The following is a 22,785-nucleotide window of genomic DNA, read 5'->3' on the forward strand; positions in this document are numbered from 1 at the left end:
ACGAGTAGATCAGCCACTGCGAGACTGATCAGTAGAAAACAAATTCGCTTGAGATGGAATCTCTGAGTCCAGAAGACAAAAATGGTGAACGTGTTTCCTATGATGATGACGATTGCCTCGATTACGATGACAACATTGAACGCAATGGCGATTGCCTTTGTCATGATGTCCTTGTCGTTATGCTTCGAGCGTCCTTCTACCTTCTGACTTACGATCAACAGTAAGCAAACACCCCGCAAAATGTCTGCAAAGGTGTGAGCGAACTGCAGTCGTAGACAACAAATGAGAGCTCTGCTTGTTGCGAAAACGAATAATTAATAATCATTGAATAAACAATTTTAATAGCAGTGAGGGAAAAGGAACAGCTTTCTCACCCTGATCGACATGCAAATACGTGTCACAAAGTAATGAATTAGGCCTTATATTCAAGATATGAATTCGGGCGAAAATCACTCGTAAATTAAGCTGGAAATAAGTTAGTTTATTTCACATGAGAATATCTTGATCACCTATATAATATAATGAGCTATAGAATGCTGTTCGTCTGCTGTGCGTTACAGCAACGTGAGCACAAAAATATTTACTGAGAACGTATTTATAAACTCTGACAGGTCGAGTATGGTTTTTATGTTTCGTTTTCCCTTGCAGCTATGTAACACAGGTGATTAAATAGATACGTTGACGGTATCTGTATTATTTACAAAGGTAACATGCAAAGTCTGTCAGGATCGTTCATTTATGATATAAAATTTGTTTTAAACCAGTAGATGTTCCAAATCCATTCGGCTCACTACAATTACGAAAATAAACAAGGCAGCCTTGTTAGTGTAAGGACGAAAAACTCCATACCAGTTTTACAACTTAAGGATCGGAGAGTAATTCATAATTAACAATTATTCGCTTCAGGCTCAGTGAACATTGGTGAATATTTACCGACCGACAAGAAGTCAAGGTAACTATTCACCAAAGTTCACTGAGCCTGAGGCGAGCAATTGTTTTAGTATAATTTAAATTTTTCCCAGGTGAATGTCAAAAACTACAAAATAACAGACTAAAACAAGGAAACGCAGATGCAATTGTTCGTTTGGATACACCAATGCGACCGTAGTTTTAATTATTAGTTGATGCAAAAGGGGAAAAGCTTTTAAAACGTGCCGGTTATTCTTTATCAACAGCCCACGTTCGATATCTCAATATTCTTACCCGGCACCGAGTATCTCTGCGAGACCTCCATATTTAGTCTTGCTGTTTTCTTTTTTTATTATTATTATTTTTATTTAGTCTTTAAGTCTGAGTCTGTCCCCGACCAGAATGTTGGGCAGAAAGCCATGGGTGGATTTATATATCAGCGAGCATTTGCTATTCCAATCTGATGCTGCGAATATTTCATCCTCATCTCTCGCATCACAGGCGGAGTCAACTACTGCTTTATAGATGTACAAATACATTGGTCTGGACCTAAGGGCCTAGAATATTAAGCTATTAAGTTAATTTTGCTCATGGGAAGCGCGATTGATAAAGTTCTTTGCATTCAAAGGCAAAAATGAAATAGAAGCACCTCCTTAAGCTCTTTCAGGAAAAAATAAATAAAATATAGCGTTTGTAATTTTATATATATATATATATATATATATATATATATATATATATATATATATATATATATATATGTAAGAGACAACAATGCCGTACCACAACTTTGATCAAGCAGTTATGAAAACTTTACGTTTAAATCGTTAGAGTACCGGCGAAGTAATTATTTGAACAGGATAACGCAAAAGAGCAATATCATAAGCCTTGATGTTTTTGAGCTCATAAGAAAACCATTTGAGTCTCCGTGATATGTTTATTCTTAGTAACACATGTACCTTATTGGGAGATTACCCTGTGAATTATTATTGTATATTTACTCAGAGCCGTCTGTATTCAAACAAAAAGACATTTCAAAAAGTAAAAAGAAAAAAATTCAAACAACGGTCAGCTTTTCTTTTCATTGATTACATCACTGTATATGTATGCATACTCAAATTTATAAAAAAAAAATAATCGAGAAAAGACCCCTAGATACCAATTGAATATTGAAAAATGAATAAATCGTTGATTATTCTCTTTTACAATTTGAAAAATTCTTAGAACGAGCATCTCTTGTAATTCAGATGGTTTGGGAGAATAACCATGGAAACTTAGCCATAATGAAAATAAAGAGGTATTGCATTTTTCATTCACCGAAAAAACAAGAAGTAGTGTATATTTTGATTTGTTATTAAGGCTGCGGACAAATGACACAAATAATTGTGATCTAGAAATTTAGTTAAATATGTTTTAGAGATGATATCATTTTCTTAATCACACTTCATCTTATGTAACTACCAGCTGTCGAAACCTATTGTCTTCGTTCGTGAGGAAAAGAAAATTAATTGCAGACTTGTCCAGAGATTGCTAGTCTTCTCAAAAGACGCATGAAATCCTTTGTAAAAGGTGTTTTAAGGGAGCATAACGAACGCCAGAACAAAAATACACGCAGTAAGCAAGAAAACGAAATCATACTTGTTTCAACAACCGCCATTGTGTTCGTCGTAATCGTTACACTTGAGGTAACCATCATCGTGATGGGAAACTTGTTCACCATTTTTAGCTCATGGCATTTGCTCACTTACTCCATTCTAGTTAATTTATTCATTAAACCTGGATCAGACATTCCCCTCCACCCCCCCCCCCCCCCCTTTGCTCACATGTAGATTAATGCTGAGAGAGGTATTTATGACTGCGATCATGCATCGGTCACAACAGCGCTGCCGGCGAGTTCAAAGAATTGATACAAGACAAAGTTAGAAAGTGAGATCGTGTTTAGCAGACGCCGCGCAGATGCCTCTTTCTTGGCTAGAGAATTTGATGGTTTCCACTCCAATTCTCTCCTTTTCTTTTCACTGTTTCTGTGTTTATTATCTTTTTATGTACACAATGAAATTCCGGTGGTCCTCGTATCGGAAGTTTGAAACCCGTGATTTAAATTGCTTTTTAAAAATAACCTTACTTAGCAAGATATAAAGTGCAAACAGCGGCAACAAACATAACACATGAACTACGCATGGTTTAGAACAACAATCTAAAGTTTTCTTGACGTTTGGCATGCTACGTACAGCACGCATCTTCAGAAGTGGCGGTTACAAAAAAAACGAAAGATTTAAAACTTAAAAATACAAAGCGAGGTACTGGTAACGAACTAAACAATAACGAAAACAAAAGGTGATAGCTAATAAAGTGACAGCTTTTCACTGCTAGCATTGTCATTAAGTGTTGGCTTTAAGTCTCGTATAAACAATGTTTCTTTTATTTTACAATGTAAATCACATATTCCACTAGCTAAGACTTCGAAACGGTCCCATTTGATGTTATGGCCGATGGAGATTGCGTGATCAGCAACAGCGGAAGCGTGACCCAATTGCGTAAGGGCTTTAAAATGCTCGACCTTTCTGTCATGCAGTCGTCGCTTTGTTTTGCCGATATAGAAAGCGTCACAATCCCAGCAGCTGGCTTTGTATTCGACTTTAGATTTTTGCGAGCGATTTAAACGATCTTTGTAAGGAAAAAAGGACTTAACTCGGCAAGTGTTCTGAAAAATCAACCTAAGATTGACGAAATTAGAAAATTTATTAACACAAGATTTAAGACGGCGTTTAAAAACTTCACTTCGTAAACCTAAATAAGGAAGCACAAGGGTTACATCTCTCTTGGGAACCGTGGTAACAGATTCGAAAAACACCGAAAAAACAACGAAAAAAGAGTACACCGAAAAAAGGCCTTCACAGGTCTTTACACCAAGTGGGATTCGTTCACACCAAGAAAATACAAAATCAATCTGATCCGCACCCTCGCTTATCGCTGTTTTCGCATCTGTTCAACATTTTCTTCATTACAGGCTGCTCTCTCTGATCTAAAGAAAACACTGCTTCTAAATGGTTACCCGAAAGGCATAATTTTCTTCAATATGAATGATGTCTTAAACAAGCATAGGAACAGACCTTCCGAAACTGTTACCACGAGAAGTAAAACGAAAACTTTATAGCCTAATCTACTTGTAATTTACTTTGGTACCAATTTTGAAACTTCTTTCATGTTGGAGCCCCTATTCTCCGTCTCCTTGTCTGTGCACCTCATAAAAAGAGTCTTCAGCTAATTCCCTCATTTGAATTACCATTATTACCATTATTACACATTGAACTCACTATCTCACTTCTGACCGGCCGAAAACGTACAGTGGATTTTTGAAAACAGCGCCTGTGACGTCATCAAGCTGCAGATTATACAATAATCATGTCAAGGACACTTAAGGTCACGGGTTAGCATGTCATGAATGACCGCGGCGCATGATTTCTAGGGGTAATTATGTCAATTTGGCGCGCTTTGTGTTGTTTGATTTTTTTTCCGTTCAATGTGTAATAAAATAATTATTAGATTCGGTTGTTGTGATATCCAGAATAATCAAGGCCTGTCTGAAGGTAGTTTTTTTTTTTTTTTTTTTATCTCGTTGTGATGCATTAAGTTTGCAGAGCAATGCTTCTGAGTTCTAGGATTAAGGATTGGCGTGATAAGGAATTGGTGAGTAACGAAAGGGGTTACAGTGCGTTTACTGAAACGGGGCCACCCAGACAATGAAAACCAACCAGATGGCAGAACTGAAACAATAGATTCCAACGTTTTCAAATCCAGCCAATCAAATGTCCTATTTTCAAATCCAGCCAATGAAATGTCCGGCACAAAACAATGAAGTCTCAACTAGTTCTTGTGATGCTAACCCGATTACGGTGTCGCTTAATAAATTGTCAAGCTCAAGCCGTTAGTAGTTTCGTGTACTTGCGGACGTGCTTGCGGGTTTAAGAGAAATTTTACGCCCACTGCTCCGTCACTATGGATTGTGTTTCAAAATGTGCATTGCTAAGGCTAAGCTCGGTTTACTGGGAAGAGAACTAAACTGACACAAATCTTTGCCATAATTTGGCCACTCAGTTAAGTGGCCGTTTATTGTAAAATCATCTCAAATTACAACAGAACTGGAAATGAGTACCTTTTTCCAGCAAAGGTGAGGGCAAACACGCCAAAGCCCTGAACGCGTTAACGTGACAGGGCCGCCCCACCCAAAGCCAAAGCAAAGCACAGTGCCCAAAGTGCCGTAACAATAACTAACCAATAACAACTGAAACATGATGATTGCATCTAACCAGGTAGCCCCTGCACACATGGTTTGATCTACAACTGTTAACTTGTTAACCATGGCAAATATAAGAGTTACGCTCAAACTTAGTTGCAACTTTTAAGAAAACAATTGGCCCCTGCACAGATGTTCCCAATGTGGCAACTGTATAACAGGGCAAGAACTCTGCAGGAGCTATCCCCTTGTAACTGAAAAAAACTGGTATTCAATCAAGTGGACTCTGCACACAAGGTCTGATGCACAAATTGGTAACCTGCTTTCCAACATTCAACATAACTACGTTAGTCTTAAGGTTTGTTGTACCTTTTAGGAAATGATTGGCCCCTGCACAAAAGTTCTCGATCAGGCAGCTAGATAACTTAACACCAAATAAATGTATGTTAGCCCGTGCGTAACAGTTCTGAACGAACCAAGTTGCCCCTGCACACATGGTTTGATCAAGACATTGTAAAATAAGATCATTCTAAGATAAGTTGCACCTTTCAAGAAACAGTTGGTCCCTGCACAAATGTTCCCAATCAGTCAACGCTATACGTAATAGAGCAAATATATCTAGTACTGTTGGCTACCAGTAAGATACACACAATGCAGATACACTTGGCCCCTTCACAAAAGATCTGCTCTCTGCTTGAGGAAGAATACTATTTAGATGAATGCTTCGAACTGCAAGCATGAGCATATGGCACTGGCTTAAGTTGGGACTGCGGACATAATCCCAGTTGTGGAAGTGCGTATGTACCGTAGAAGGGCATTAGATTTCCAGCGTCCAAAGGCCCCAATCCGTATGTCTGACATGCCCTTAGCTGCGGCCCAAGAAGCGGCTCCAGTTCTAAAACTGTGCGTCTTATACTGAGCAACATTCAAATTGCAAAACTAAAGGTCTTCTGTTAAAGCAGCCACAAAGCAAGATCGAGATATTGGAGAGGCATCCGGCCAGCAGAAAAGAGGTCCCGGAGACTGTCCTCGCAAACTTAGAAACTCTAACAAGAGAGAAACTGGACAAACTGGCCACTCTCGGTATATGAAAATATCTACGGGATTTGAAGCGTCACTATGCTTGTAATTCCTAAGTGTTAGCTTGATCGCACTGACAGTACCCTCCCGGGTTTTCGAAAATACCTTTTGACTTATAGCAATTATATTATGACGGGGTTGATGAGCTCGAGATGTAATTTCACCGACTCTTAGGAAAGCAAAGAAGGCAATAGCATACATCGCTTGAATTAATTCCCTACTATATAATGATGATTTTGTGTGTTCCCATGCTAAAATAATATATTCAAGTATTGGCAATGTGATGGGCAACCGAGAATCAGCCGAAGGGTTAAGTTTACTGTAGCCCGGAGAGCGAGCCGAATCATTTCGGACTTAGTTGGTCAGACAAAGAGGTTAATCGTTGAGGATAACTGAGTGCTGATCGGTAGCATGCAACTGTAGAGGCTGCACATTTTTGTTCGGCTAGAAAGACGATAAACAGGGCCAACGTATGAGTTGAAATTGGAAATAGAGGGGTTTGGAGCTTAAACTTATCCCTTTTAAAATGCTGCAGAATCTGCCATGGACGACGATACGTATTTAATGAACTGGCACTCAAACTCGCTTCTAATAACTGGGCTCGTCTATTACCCAGTTCTCTGGTAGAAGGTGTGCTGACAGTGGGGTTGGTGTTGGATCCATACCCCGAGACAATGTGTGGAATTTGTCTACCCGTAAACGAGACAAACTATCAGCTAGCACGTTCTTAACTCCTGGAATAGGGCGTGCCGTAAAGAAAATATTGTTCCTCAGGCAAATAAGAACCATTGCTCGCAATAACCGAAGCATCTTACTGTCTTTCGCTGTTTGCTTATTGATGACATGAACTACGCTCTCGTTATCCGTCATAAAAAGCACCCTCTTGTTTTTCAATTTACTACACCATGTACTGAGACCAACGACAATAGGAAAAAACTCCAGAAAGCAAATATTATTTGCTCTACATGTATCGGGCTATGTACTATAAGCCCAGTGCTTGCCAAAGAGGATGCCGCACCTGCTAGATTGAGCGGCATCTGTGTTAAACTTTAAGTTATAGGAGGTAGACCAGGCTTCCTCTAAGAAAAAGGACTTCAGATTGAAAGAGGCTAAGAAGGTTTCTCAGATTCTTAAATCCTTTTTAGTTTCTCTGGTTAGACGGATACTGTGGTGTGCACGTCTGACACCCATGGTGAGATTTATCAGTCGCCGAATAAAAACTCTGCCAGGGGTAATAACCGAACAGGCAAAATTTAAGAGACCTACAATCGATTGGGGCTCTTTTAGTTGAACTCTTTTCCTGGGCAGCAGATTGCGGATTGCCCCCAAGATTTTGTCAACTTTTCCATTGAAAGCCTGACTTCGAGAATTAAACAATCCAATTCTATACCTGCAAATGTCAATACCTGATTAGGACCCTCCGTTTTTTCTGGGGCCATGGGGTCGCCAATATCTTCACAAAAATGTAAAAACCTTTGATGACTAGCAGCACATGCCTCGTGGAATTTTTCCAAAATAAGAAAATCATCTAAAATATGTATTATATTAGGAATCGCTAATTTGTTGCGTGCTGCCCACTCCATTGCGCTTGAGGGCTTCAAAGGTCTTACATGAACTGCTGCACCCCATTGGGAGGCAACGATCAACATAATATTTCCCCCTCCACTGCATACCCAGCAACTGGTAATCAAAAGGGACAACAGGGATTATACGAAAAGCACTAACCTATACCTAAACGTTTAATAATCTGAACTGCGTCATCAACTGCGGCATATTGTATTCACCTTACACTTTTTTTGGAATAACTCCCAAAGGAGACACATTGAGATTATGTAATGGAGGGTTTTCAAAAGGCCCAATTATCCGACCTGCTTGTATTTCTTAAGCTAACTTTTGATCAACAATGTCGGAGTGCTCAGACGCTGAAACAAGATTGTTGGAACATGAGCCCTCTTGAGGTCTTGAAAATGCAAACGAGAACCATGTAAAAAGCCATCTAATAAATGTTTACGAGAGACCTCCTGATAACCAGTTAAGTACACTTCTAAGCTCTTAGCGTTGACCGGGGTTGGGAGTGCTTCGGTTGGTAGGACTGCGGTTAGAAGTGGCATAATTGGAACCAGAAGTTGGTTTGGTCCCTGAATTCCCTGCTGGTGGTTTGGAATAAGATTGTTGACATTTAGAAATTGGGTGGTTGTTCCCGCACTGGAAACATTGGTGTTTGTAGGAACACCCGGGGCATAAGACCCCTTTGGAATACGTTGTCCTGTTTGTTTACTTTTCCCTGCCTGGGGACCAAGTTTGGCACGAAAGGAATGAGACCTCAACCACAACTCAGCGTGAATCTGGTCCCATGGTGCCCCTTGGGTCTGCCTTATGCTACGAAAGTTCTCGTCATAGAACTTCCAATTTGCTCCCAGGGTTGCTAACTCTCGTATTATCGAGCCATATTTCATGAGGGCTGGGGTATCCTGTGGGACGTTCTCTGAATAAGTGGCAACAAAAACCTGAAAAGCTGATACCCACTGCTCTATAGACTGGACCGTCTGCCTTCTAGGATTAGGGGCAAGTGATAAAGCTGGTTTCCCGCCTTCTCCTTTTTCCACCCTGAACGTGTAACGTTCATCTCATGGAGTAAGGCTATTACTTAACAGGTTTGCAAAGTCGACATACTCATTGGCCCATTTTTGCTTTTTCACCTTATCGAGTACTCGGTGTGTTAATGGGACAGCCAAGGACAAAAAAGTGTTCTTACTTGGTGGTGAGACTACTTCACAGGGAAAAAAAGAACCAGTTACTTGCTGTACTGCTGAGTCCACGGCTTGTTGCACAGTTTGGTCAGTGTTGCTAGGAGAGGGGTTGGTTTCAGCTAGGTCTGAACCTCCATTAACAGTTGCACTAGCCCACACAGTGGTATCTAGTACAAACTGTATCGCTGGGATTGCTGCTGGTACTGATGGAGGAACCTGGGAAACCTCCTGCAAGGCACGAGTTACCGCTGTAGCAAACGTACTGTTCAGGGTTGATAGCATCTCTTGCGATAATGCAAACTGCGCTGGCGCTGGTGCCCCCTGGGTGGATTCTGGAGGCCCTAAATGAACTGGTTGTAGCAGGGACGGATGCGGGTGTCTCGGCTGGTCTGAAGCCGCAGTGTTGTGACCTACTACCCGCCGTCTGTTTGCAACTCTTTCAGGGTAGCCTTGTGCCCTCTTGGGTGGCATTCTAGCAAGTAAATTAAGCTTTTGGGTATTATTATATATGTGAACAAAACAAAAACTATAACAAAGAAAATCATTATACTGAGCGCTGGTGAGGTCAATGGCGAACTGAGCGCCCATGAGGAAAAAACAGACATAAACTAGAGCCCGTGAACCAGAATGCTGAAAGCAAGGACCACGGATTAAGATGGCTAACACTACAACAAAATGTTGCACACTTTACTATAACACCACAAGGTTGTTATAGGCATACACGATGATGCAGCAGCATATCCGATACATGATTGGCACAGAGCAGTATTCAGGGTTGATACTCTTTGGGCTTAGAAATTTAAATCTTATTATGACCTTTTATATGATTTCTACAAGTTTCCAAGACCTACATTGACCCTTGTACCATGTTCTTAATGACACCGGAAACCAAACGTATTTGTACTTTTTAAATTCTGTGAATTTACAAGCCTGGAAAACAGAAATTGCAACCCATGTTCTGTGCAAGCCCTTTTACTGCTCCCGCCCAAGTAAGTATCATGACCAATGCTGACCAAAGCCAGTAGTATGTCCTTACAAACAGACGAAATATAGGTGGCGATAAGACAGCCACCCTCAACAAAGCTGGAGCTGCAGAGAATAATTACCGGGCTGCAAACAATAATTATAATAACAAAGCTGGGGCTGTAGAGAATAATTACCAGGCTGCAAACAATAATTATAATAACAAAGCTGGGGCTGCAGCAAATAATTACCGGGCTGTAAACAATGATTATAATATTGTAATAAATGCACCAAAATATAGGGTGCCCAGTACCACTGGTGAAATTAACATAGCTCAATAACTGAAATATCCCGCACTCAACAAGCAGGAATTTATCTAACATCAGAAAATTTAGCTTAAAATTACTTGATTTGGGAGAGGGGCCATAAAATGGCTCCCCTATAGCTTCGGTAAAGGGCCTTATTGCCAATGTAGTCCAGGTGGATGTCGTCAGGCGCGTAGACTGCGTTGTTCGTCGGAGTAATCAAACCACGATGCTGCCAACACTTCGCCGCAGGTATGACGCGTAATTACTCCCTCAGGTGGCTATTCAGAAGTGCAGCTCTCTCGTTATACCCAACGAAGGGCTCATTTTGACGAGCAGTTACTTCGCATACCTCTATAAATCGTAAGCTCAGTTCTTGAAGTAACAGTACTGCTATAGCGCGACTATCGAAGGCGCGATTGTCTCCGGGTCACTATCCTTGTCACATAAATCATTTGAACCAAGCTCGAGGACAACAACACTGCGGGGGGGGGGGGGGGGGGGCGCTCCGAATCTTATCGAGATCGTTTCTGATCATTTTATCTACTATTCGTAGTTCGATCCCGTGAAAGACGATGAAGCATACATTACTTGATCCTAGGTTCAGATCATATGGTCCATCTGAGTGATTTTGAGCCGCGAATTCCTTAAGTCTTCGCACAAACGAATGGCCTAACACAAGCGCACGTGGTTTCTCGTCCGCCGCCGCCATGTGACTCGAGCAACAGGACTTTAACAGCTGTTAAAACTACTAAACACCGCGTACTTAACTTGAACTTTGAGAAAACCGTCTCGGACTTCTCTCCTGCCATCCTCAAGCCGAAGAGGACTCCGTATGAGAAGAATTGCGTGAGATTACCGAGAAAAAAAAAGCTTGCCCCGCACCGAAGCTTCTAGGAAAGAGGCCTGCAACCCGATGCTCAAATGCTTAAATCTAAATCTATTCCAGTCCCGGATGTGACACCATTCGGGAAACTAATCACGGGGCAGGTCGTATAAAATTATTTATCCCCTTTGGTAATAAATCTCATATATGCTGCACTGTCTATGGGATCATTGGTTTGGTTAGAAAATACATGAAAAGAAAAGCTGCGTAAGAGTGTCACTCGTAAATATATATCGCCAGCAGAGTGAGTGGTGCAGGGTTTGAATATTGTCGCGGCTGTTTAAAAGAAACCCTTCAAATGGTTTCCGAGTAGTTTCGCAGGTGCACAGGCTCGAAATGTACGAATTGGAAAGGGACGATTTTCGAAGGAACTGAAGAAGCTGAGAGCAAACTTCAAGCCGGAGAACTGAAAAGTTAACTTGACAAAAAAAACGGACTTGTAACCTGAATTCTTTGTTCAAAGTATCTGATTTTTCCATCCAAGGAAGGTTCCTATGCATGGCGCTATCGTCTTTTGATTTTGAATGAGTGATTTTACACACTGAGGCTTTGATAGTGGAACGCGGGAAAAAACGAAACATTTTATGGGCATGGCCTCACTTCTGAAGCTTTAAAGTATCAGTTTTACATTTTCTTTGAGGTTACTTCAAACTTTCGCGGGGCTACATTGATCGATTTTTTTTTTTTGGTCAAGAAAATTAATGTCCGCGAAGCACAAGTTTGCATACTGTGAACGCTAGGGGTTCTGTTATTTCATTGGCTCGCGGCTTTTCAAGTTGACACATTCCTCTGTGAAGGCGCGATATGTTTATAAATCTTTAGAAGGCGAAAACTCGCACTCGTTTTTCGAGAGAATCCCTTCTCTTTAAATGAATTAATAGGGTATGCAGATTTGACGGTTTTCCATGAAATTTGGTCAGAACATTCACTGATAGATATGGAACAAAAGCGTGTCGGCGAATTCCTTAATTTTAAATACTTTCCTCGTGGCGGCCTTTAACGCAACAGGTTACGCGAATTTTTCGATAGTCGAACTTGACAGATCTATAAAAAGATAACCAATAGAAATAAAATAAAATGCTGACACGTTTTTGGAGATTGAGGCTTTGAGATTAACACTGCACAGTTATTTTGCATGAACGATCGCTTTTGATACCCGATTAATTCGCTGGCACATCAGTCGGTCATTTTCGAGTTGACGGCTTCTGCCGTCTTTGGAAGGCAAAATCCAAAACAAAACATAATTTTATCCAATTCTAAATTTAATAACCTTTCTGTTGATATATAGTTTGTGGGGGTTTCCTTGAAAACAGCGCGCGTACGAACTTTTTTCTGAAGGACTCCCGCGAAGGTTTGAAGTAACCTTAAGCGGATTCAAGGACTTTAGTGAAAAAAACCCCACGAGATTGTGTTACCTCACCCCCCAGGAGTGTATTTACAAATTAATTTTAACACTCAAACGCACTTGAATTCATACATCAGACAAAGCTGTCTACACTTAAAATTTCTTCCAGCAATGAAAACATTAATCAGGTAAAAACACAGCTAGTTACTATGAGCCAAAATGAGTCTTGAATGAAGGATGTGTGAATCACTTGCCCATGCAAAAGTCAGAAGGGAGGGGGGGTGATACTGTATCTATGATAAAATAATTTATAACAGTAATGAAGACATAAAACATAGCGGATAACTAAACATTACATTTTATTGCAGCAACAAAAATACAAAACAAAACATAATTTTATCCAATTCTAAATTTAATAACCTTTCTGTTGATATATAGTTTGTGGGGGTTTCCTTGAAAACAGCGCGCGTACGAACTTTTTTCTGAAGGACTCCCGCGAAGGTTTGAAGTAACCTTAAGCGGATTCAAGGACTTTAGTGAAAAAAACCCCACGAGATTGTGTTACCTCACCCCCCAGGAGTGTATTTACAAATTAATTTTAACACTCAAACGCACTTGAATTCATACATCAGACAAAGCTGTCTACACTTAAAATTTCTTCCAGCAATGAAAACATAAATCAGGTAAAAACACAGCTAGTTACTATGAGCCAAAATGAGTCTTGAATGAAGGATGTGTGAATCACTTGCCCATGCAAAAGTCAGAAGGGAGGGGGGGTGATACTGTATCTATGATAAAATAATTTATAACAGTAATGAAGACATAAAACATAGCGGATAACTAAACATTACATTTTATTGCAGCAACAAAAATACAAAAAAAACCTTTCATGCTACACAACAATACAAATGAAATATTTACAAGTGATGGTCATGCTAATTAACAAAATTTGCTTGATTTGGAAAAATAGGGAATGTAATCACACAATCTCACAGTTCACTACACTTGCCATTGGAAAATCTAGAGGAGCTCAAAAGATGGTGGGAGGGGAGGCAGGAACACAGACAGAATTAGGATAGGTCAATCCTTACTCCAATTATGAGGACGAAATAAAGTGGAAATGCATTTTTTTAGGAACAATGGTGGATATCAGGCCCCCTCCTCTAGATCCACCATGGTTTGCTGTCATTGACTTGCTATGCACATCACTAGTTAATAATTGCTCCTGCAAGTAGAGGAGCATTATTGGGAGAAAATTGCTGGAGGCTTTTCTGGGCTAGACTACAAGTAGCTCCTCTTTCACTTAGTCTGTCATGCGTAACTGTCAACAGCCATGAGGAAAAAATGGCCTCTTGAAATTCCGAGGGAGAGAAGCCCTCCTTTCACGTGCTTCTCAACCCCAAGATTTTGTGCGGCCATTCTTTCTTCGAGGTTTTCTTTCGTGCCACGCTCGAGGGACTAAGCGAAGGAGGGATTACTCGTAGTATTTTTCTGGACTGTACAAGGGCAACACTTTCCGAGTATAATCCGAAGCAAGTGAGAAACAATATGGCTAACGGTAATATTTTCTGTTTGTTTTTTGGCAGGTGACCGGCCATTAGGGAAAATGGCTCGTAATGCCCATGGGCATAATGGGAAAATCTGACCCCAACTATTATCCAATTACAGCGTGTGTTATATTGTACGCCCTCTAGCATTTTATAAGCATTATATTATAATATTAAGTGTTCTCTAATTAAGTAATTAGACTTGAGATACATCTATTCTACAAAATTCACTGCTGTAGCTTGTTTTATATTGTCTATTTACTAATCTGATTATAGTATGGTATATAAAGATATTCTCTCCAGTGAAAATGAGTAATGCCTATCTTCAGGTCGCAATATACTTCAAAAAGTTCTCATTTCCTTACTTTGGTCATAACGTTAAGCAGTCAGCTATATTTGACAGAATCTCAGGGATGTAATTTATGAGTGCTTACAAGCCAACTGAACTACATGAAAAATTGAACTGTTCTTTTAACAGAATGAGAAAATGTAGTCTCGCAGAAAACTATCATATTTACAAATATACTGTACTTATAAAACAGGTGGCACACTCTAAATTTAGGTTTTGCAAACCATAAGCTTAAAAAGAAGATAAATGAGCAGTTTTCTGCATGGGTGTGATGCATACTGACACAGCTCTTAGCTGTATTCTGCTAAACAACAATACACACACCCGTTAATAGTCTGACAACTCTCACCATTCTATAATTTGAGAGAAAAGCTCTCATTCAAATGTTAACCTTGCTCTCCAGACACTAATTATCTGTGCACTGTATATTTCCTTTAGTCATGATTATGTCCTCATCACACCCTGTTAAAACAAGCGACCCTTCTACAGGGAAGTGAGTTTTTATACCTTATAAGGTGGCATAATAACATGACATGTTCAACAATGTTGTTCTTCCTGTGTTTGACCATTATTGGCAGACATTTGACTCAATGAGCAGAAAGTTTAACAACTTTGAACTAGGTACAGTTAAAACCAAAAAACCTCGTTCTTTTGATTTAAACAAAACCAGTCATGACATCTATCATATTTTGCAGGAGGGCACGGTAATGAATCCTGCAATCTGATTGGTTCTGATTTTCCTATCCCTGACCATGCTCAAGCTAACGCTTTCACACTGCAGGCAGGAAAAAGATGAACGTTACATATATAGTTTTTGCCAGCTTAGGGTCGGTCCGTCCTCAGACGGGAAAATGCTGCCAACAGCCTCCGGCCTCAGGCAGCATTTTCAAGACCTCAGTCACAGTTTTTCCACTATACGTACCTCCCAGTCGGCAAATAAGATATATTTCTGAGATCCTGTACACCTTGACAATTAATTTCACTGGATATCAGGAAGGCACTCAAGGCTAGTGACTGGCTGATTGTTAATTTTTTGTGATAAACGTAAGAATCATGAGAGTGCCTATAAAGGATATTATTAAAAACCAATCTATACACTATACAGTTTACCTGTAGTTTAAAGTGCACCTAGCCCCCAATTTTTTTTTTTTTTTTTTTTTTGTAAGTTATGTTTTCCTGTTCCTTCCCAGTTGCTTCATGCAGCTTCAAAAATACAGCGCCGCCCAAACAAAACAAAACGTCACAAGATCAAACCAGCCCAAGTGTTTTCTTTCCAGCTTTTTGTTTGCCTATACCGCCACCGCACATCTAGCTCGCCATTCGTCATATGCAGCTTGTCCACAAAGAAGTCTTTCCCGTCGTTGTTTGAGGCACCGCAAATTACTCTCAATGCTCTCTAAATTATGGTAAAAGAAGGGAGTTGACGAATGTCAAACACGCTTGATCAAGGTTTAGAGTCTTCCTTATAGAAAAGTAACTCTGACTCCAGTGACAAAAAAGAAATGATCTTGAAACAAACTTTGGTCATTTAGTCCCTAAATATATTGGAATGATTGGTTTTATTTTCCATTTTCTTGAGTAAATAGTCAGAGGATTGACTACGGTGCTATTGTGTTTGTTTCCTGGATATAGGTCATCAGCATTCACCACTCCAGACTCTCTACACGCGGTCATGTAACAATTTAAACACGACTTCCAAAAGGCATAGCAAATCCAGGATTCAACCAAATGCAAAACTTTTTTCGCGGAAATGCTTTAGGAGACAAGTAGTTTCATTTAAGCTAATAGCCATTTTCAGGGTTAATTGCACTTTAAGTTGCATAGTATATAAAGTAAAACGTACTGTTATAACATAACTCTTCTTCTGCTCAGTCAATTTAGCATTTTTGCAAAAAAAAAAAATTCCGGGTTGGGGATAATCAAATGAGTGGATCAAATGCGCTAGGGTTACGGGGAGAGCAAGAAAGAAGGTAATACCCTTCACCCAGGCTCATCTGGAAAATAACACTGATCAAAATTTGATAATCATATGAAAAGGTTCTGATCATATGTGTGTTTATTCTTCCACTGGTCACTAGCGAATGGTTATATTTTAGATCCAATTCAGGTAAACTACAGGATACAGGGCCACTTATTTACATGTCATTGAATCACAAAAGTGGCTATTGTGTTATGCTTCTTTCTTTAAGTGGTACTATGATCAAATTTTTACTTTTTGTTTTGTTTAGGTGTATCACGTAGAATGCCATAAAACGCCGTTTAGCGTTTGCAAATATCTGCATTACTTCTGGAGATATTTTAAGTTTAAAAAATATGTAAAATATGCAAATCAGATGACTGATGACGTCATGCACTCAACCCAATGTTATATCAAGTATTTAAATAGAGCTATCTTAGCTAATTTTCAGCGCAGACCATTAAAACTTGCTAAGCAAATAGTTCTACGGGAAACTCACTTATGGCTATAAAAAATTTTGTTTCCATGACAACTCACTCTTTTCCAGTCCCCACCCACTTGATTTCAGTATGTTAGTGATTTTCAGCTCAAAAAACGTTAAACGAGGCCACAAACTCGAGCTAGCATATTCATATGCTTGCTGGATCATGCATATGAGACACCATTAGCAAACATACAGACTACTTGTTTATGTTTTAAAATGGCTTAGATATAAAAGATGCGATTTTCGCCATAGTACCACTTAATTAAAAGGTTTTGACACCTGTATATGTAAACGAGGTGGTCCAAAGTGGCCCTGCGTTCTGCAGCTAATTTCCTTTCTTTCAGTTACGCGACAAAATTTTCAGTTACAGCCTCATAACATCATATTAGCGGAGCTCCGGCGGCCCAAAGGGCCGCCAAACGGAGCCCCATACCCATATAGGAAAGAAAAGGAAACACATGAATTGATTTTCTCATGGTTATCATGGCTAGCGGTATTGCTCGTGGGCGCGTACGTACGACGACGACAGCGGCCAAGGGGTCGCGCAACATGACGGGCATAATCCAGCTAATTGGCTGACAGAAACATACACCCAAACGTCCTTCTTTGATATTGGACATCCATGTTATGGTGAATTGACACCTGTCAAAACAAGATATCTGCTGACCCGTATCATGTGACCATATCGTGGGCTCAAGTTTAGAGCTTTTTTTTAAGTTGATCGCTAACCAAGCGCTGGTTTTCGATTAGATCACGGGTTAACTTGTTGTAAACAGGGCCGGGTTGTTCGGATGCCCGTTGACGCTAACCCCTGATTATAAAAGTTAATCGAAGTATAAGTTTTGATTGCTGCTTTTGTTTTGTGTATTTTGAGTACCTTGAGATTATTCAAACTCAAAACAAAAGGCCAAACAACAAAAACAGAAAACCTCACCGGAAAGTTACAAATCCCAAATCAAAATTCTCGCTCCTCCTGGGTTAGCTTAATCGGGCTTTGAACAACCTGGCCCAGGAGCTCCGTTTTTAGGCTTGGCTAAATCTATATATTACTTTTAATGTTTTATATAACAAGTACATGTACTTTCCATTTGTCATCGGTATCTTTCAGAAGAACAGCAGTTCGTCCATCCATGGTCACCGTCATTCCTGTAATGCGGTGAATTCGTTCTTCATGGATCTGAGTGCTGCGCACAAAGTCGCCATCTTTTGTGAATATTTCCACATGCAGGAGACCAGGGTAGTCTGGCTCTTCTTTCTTAACGGCGATGACGACATGTTCACTCAACCGGTGAAATGCAATTCTGAAATAGAAATAACATCCTTGGAGTTTAAATTGATTCAGATGGTTTCCGTCTTCACTGAATATGTGAACACGGGAATCAACCCACTCCACTACCATAACATGGCCATCATTAGCAGCAGTGATATCCTCCGCAAAGCGCAATATTCCGTTTCCAAACGAACGAACAAACTGTCCATCAGTATCGTACACACCCACTTTGGACCAACTCACTACCAGTACTTGACTGTTGATGACTGTCAGACTGTACAAGAACCCTTCCCTCACAGGAAACTTGTGATGCAGGCCAGCGGTGTTGCTAAACTGATAAACAAAAAATCCTTCAGATCCAGTCTTCTTCTCGTATCTAACCAGTACATAGATGTTGTCCTTGATGTCTGTGGCTACATCATGAATATATAACTTTTTTTCAACGTCATCATTAGGGACGCTCAAATGCTGCATGACCTGGCCAGTGGGATCAAACATCTTTACGACATTATCGTCAAACTCTCCAACAATGAATTGTCCGCTGGAGTTTGTAGCGATTCCACGCGGGTCCTTCAGCTTCTGCTCCTCTCCACCCCCCTGACCAAATGACCATGGTGTAACACAACAGTGCTCCATGCCCTGTTTACGCAGAACTTTCGCTACTCTCTCGTCACGCAATGGATCCACTTTGTCTTCTCCACTGATTACGCAAGGCCAGTTTGATAGCTCTTTATGACCAAAAACCATCAGGGTGGTGATGTAGATGACAAAATTCACGTGACAAACGTCCGCAATAATTTTTCTGCGTTCGTCTTTTCCAAACCGAGCCCGTAAGCCTTTCTTTAACTGGACGTTAAAACAATCTTGAACAGCTGACAGACGGTGAAGTTCTTCAATGCACACTCTACATGGTGCTACTACGTCCTCAGGACTGTCTACTTTCTCTAGTATTGTCGCCATAACTCGATATTGCATTGCTAGAATGCGGTCGGCCGTTTCAAGAGCCTCATTAGCAAAGGCATCTGTTGCTCTTCTACGAGCATCTTTAAATCTCTCTTTCGCGTCGGAAAGCGCCCTCGCAGCTGACGCATCTAGGTCAATAAGCTCCAAAGTTTTCATTCCTTTGACGAGAGAAAATGCTTCATCACAAGCTGCTTGTGTTGTCGCCACGTCGTTCTCGTTTGTGATCCTCGCCTTATCAAAAACTTCATAAAGCAACTCGATTCCTTCCATGAAGAAGCTAATACTTGCTCCCAAATCTTTCCTTGATAATCCATCCAACTTAGACTTGACATCGTCAATTTCACGGGCGATCAATTTACGAAATTTTTGATCTGTTACGTCGCCGCCTTTCAGCTTCTCCGCTGCCTTATCTCTGCCTTTATTCACAAGCAAGCCAATGCTGACTTTGAAAACAGCTGTCGCAAACGAAGACATAATCGTCACGTAAAGAATTTTAAAATCGTTTTTTTCTGCTCAGTCACGAAGCTATTCTCTGCAGCGGCGTTGTAAATAAAAATGAATAAACCAAAAGGTGTGTCTGTCTATAGAAATATCGAAACAAAGAGTTATTAAAAAATGTTCTAGTCCAGTGCATCGCAAAAGACTAAGGAATGAATTTTGCTGATGCAATGTTCACTTAGCCTTATGAAGCTATAAAAACAGGAGCGGAACTTTATCTGAAGGACTGAAAGATTAGCTGTAAAAGGGTTGATTTATAGATCATATAAATCATGTTTTAACCTTTATATTTTCCGATTTATTCCAGAAAGTAAGAGAGATTGACGTTTTATGAAATAGTGAAAAGATCTTCCCGGACAAACACTGCGGATAAACACTTAGAACTGTAAGAGAGTAAAGCCATTTTACCTCAGGCTCAGCTAATAAACAAATCCCAAAAAGGTTAAGCTGTCTTCTGTTCCCTTTTCATTTGTAAGTTAACACTTTTTCCCATTTGTTTTTCACCAAAATCTTACCAATGCAAAATCAAAGAAATCTTTGAACGAGCTCCTTAGTTTTGTTTAATCCTTCACATACACATTCAGATACAAATGAACCAAATATGAAGCAATTTCAGGCAAAACGTGAAAGGCAGCGATACAAAATGTGCGGGAAGTCGAAAGTTTTGGGATATGACATATGACCTATTCTATAGGAGTTAAGAGAAAGTAAGCCAGCACACAGACAAACCCAAGTAAAAAGAAAAGCTGCCGTGTTGTGGCACTTAGAGCGCAAGTGAATTTGAACAAAGTAATGATGTATGGCAGAGTTTCAAGTTGTTATTGTGTGAAGTGGGCTGCTCAATACATGTCAGTGACACTCCAAGCCGTCCAGACTGAAAGACGCCTTCATGTCAACGAAAGTGCTTTTCATATGACGCTGAATGTACTGCATAAAAGAGATTTTGAGTTTTTTCCCGAATTTCATATCCTCGGATCAAAGAACAAAATTTCATAACTTTCCTTCTTGGGCTTGTGTAATTAAGGTATAAAACTCATAAGTTGATAATGATCTAGATTGAGGGATGCATTTTTTTCTTCATTTATTCAGAGCATTGAATAATCGTACTTTGCCAAAGGTGATGAATCGTTTGAAGCACTAACAAACGATCATGAAAACTTGCTACAAAAGGCCTCTGTAGGGCTGAAGATGTTTCTACCCTTTTGAGTAGCCTAACCCGATATGACTGAACTCACCAAACATTATTTTTGACCAAAATCTTTACGCGTCGTTTGTGCGGCATTCAAACATTTTATTCAAAAGAAATCCATTAGTGACCCAGACTGAAGAGACTGTTGACCCTTAACAGGTATTACGTCAATTGTCCTAAGTTTATTTTCGAACAAGATTGAGTATATTTTTAACCTATGGTCTCGTAACGCCAAACGTTCATTGAATTTCTGGTTTTCATGTATTCTGTGTTCCAAAAACATTACTGTTCTGGTAATCATGTGTTCTGTCCTTTCAACCAATAATGACGAGAGTAGCAAAACTAGTTATCTGTTTGCTCTCTTTTGTTCCTTAGAAAGTGAAGCTACACATAATCAAATGAAGTGATATTTTTAGCCTATTGTTCAAGCACACTTCAGCCACGTAGGGGCCAAACCACCCCCCAAATGTTTCGTCAGTTCTTGGATATCTCACATTATTTCGCATTACTTAAAAAGTATTGACTCTTTCTACACCAAACTTAGCAGATGAGCAGGAGACCTATTGCCAATTATATTTACGTGAAAATGTCAGTAAATGTCTAAGTTGTGACGTCACAGTGATGACGTCATGTTCTTTGCCACTTTTGAAGTTTTTAATACGCATATTTTTTACAATGTGTTCGAAAGAGCTCATCAAGGGGAGCTGAAACCTGAAAAAATTTTGTCCATATCACAAAAATTAAATGAAATATGGCATTTTTAAATATGAAAAATAACTCTGCAAAATATGGGTGCCCCCCCTTGAGAAAAATCCCCAAAATGGAGCCGTAATTTTGTTCTACCAAATGCAGCTATGTTGCAAATGTGATGTGCCAGATAACTAAAGCAAAAATAAAGAAGAAAATCGGAATAAAAAATTATCCCTCTAGTGTTATTGCGTTAAAATTAGTTTTGTTACGTCATAACCTGTGACGTCGCCCGTTTTTTCACTGTTAATACCATACTAACAAAGCCGAAAATCAAATTTCTAAAACCATATGATTTTTGACAGCATCAAGCTTTCTATTTTTCTAGATTATTAGCTTTCCTAGAAAAAAACTGAAATAAAATAAACCAGAGAGACTGACGTAAGAAGGACAGTATGGTTAAGCAAATTCCGGGGGGGACAGCAAAAAATATTTAATTTACCATATCTCAAAAAATAATCATCATAGTTAAAAACGGTTTCCGGCATTTTACTCCTCCAGTCAGGGCCTTTCCAATGACATAATCTTTACATCAGATTTTACCAAAAATTATAGCACGTTTTGGTGACGTCATCGATTATGATGTCATAATCTGACATTTTGTCACAACTTCTAAATTAAAATAAACTGGAGAACAAAGAAAGCTCATCAGCCAAACTTGGTTCAGAAATATATAAACCAAGCAAATATAGCTTTCATGAAACATTAGGGGAGGGGGGGGTGGTTTGGCCCCTACGTGGCATCATGTCCTAAAATAAGTCTGCTTTGCATTTCATTGAATGTTTTACAATGATATATTTACTTAGGGTATTATTACAAATGTTAACAGTCCGCTCTTTCACGGCTCCTGCTATCGCGGTTTCTCTATTTCTCAGCCCTGTTTTCTGATGGGGGGAGCTTCTGTTGCGATGATGACGATGATGACGCCGACGATAACGATGATGATGGTGATAATGAAGCGACTTCCGTTTTTTCTCATTAGCAGGGTTCCCGTCACTCTCAGCACTCGTACTGCAGCTGCGCTGCTGACGGTCAGTATTACCAACAGGGGTACCCTGACGTTTTACCCCACCTCGCCCCCCATGGGCAATATGCCTTACCTCTTGCTTACCATCGCGGTCGGAGCTATCACTGTTTGTATGTGATTTATCTTCTTTAAGGCAATGCCTGTTGCGCGGAATGAAATCTTTGTCACTCTCAGCATATTCTCTGTGCTTTCCAGCAAGTTTATTCAAGTCGTTTGATCTGCCTGTATGACTTATTTTCTCCTCTCCTTAAAGTGCACCTAACACCAAAAATGTTTTTC

General features: G+C 39.9%; 2 protein-coding genes and 2 pseudogenes across 2 annotated transcripts in view; all 4 read right to left on the minus strand.

The window, feature by feature from the left end:
* The window catches only part of LOC149115098 (trace amine-associated receptor 1-like), a 1,502-nt gene extending 1,209 nt beyond the window's left edge, over nt 1-293 (minus strand). Inside the window, exon 1 of the mRNA XM_089283829.1 lies at nt 1-293. This exon is cut by the window's left edge and continues 1,209 nt beyond it. Within this exon, the coding sequence (XP_089139955.1) occupies nt 1-164 (164 nt within the window). The 5' untranslated portion in view covers nt 165-293.
* A 5,609-nt stretch (nt 294-5,902) lies between these two features.
* LOC149115099 (uncharacterized) lies at nt 5,903-7,665 on the minus strand (annotated as a pseudogene).
* A 536-nt stretch (nt 7,666-8,201) lies between these two features.
* LOC110067263 (uncharacterized) lies at nt 8,202-9,496 on the minus strand (annotated as a pseudogene).
* A 3,813-nt stretch (nt 9,497-13,309) lies between these two features.
* Nucleotides 13,310-19,584, minus strand: LOC110051207 (uncharacterized). Its single transcript, XM_089284696.1, has one exon. It carries the CDS (start codon nt 19,517-19,519, stop codon nt 17,873-17,875), a length of 1,647 nt encoding a protein of 548 aa, XP_089140822.1. The 5' UTR covers nt 19,520-19,584; the 3' UTR covers nt 13,310-17,872.
* Nucleotides 19,585-22,785: the final 3,201 nt, after the last annotated feature.

Source organism: Orbicella faveolata, unplaced genomic scaffold (genome assembly GCF_042242905.1).
Source record: "Orbicella faveolata isolate gen_17 unplaced genomic scaffold, um_ofav_v1 contig_13, whole genome shotgun sequence".
In the NCBI taxonomy this organism is placed as follows: Eukaryota; Metazoa; Cnidaria; class Anthozoa; order Scleractinia; family Merulinidae; genus Orbicella; species Orbicella faveolata.

Coding starts and splice junctions, on each gene's coding strand:
- LOC110051207 (XM_089284696.1), bottom strand. CDS start 19,519: ATGTCTTCGTTTGCGACAGCTGTTTTCAAAGTCAGCATTGGCTTGCTT.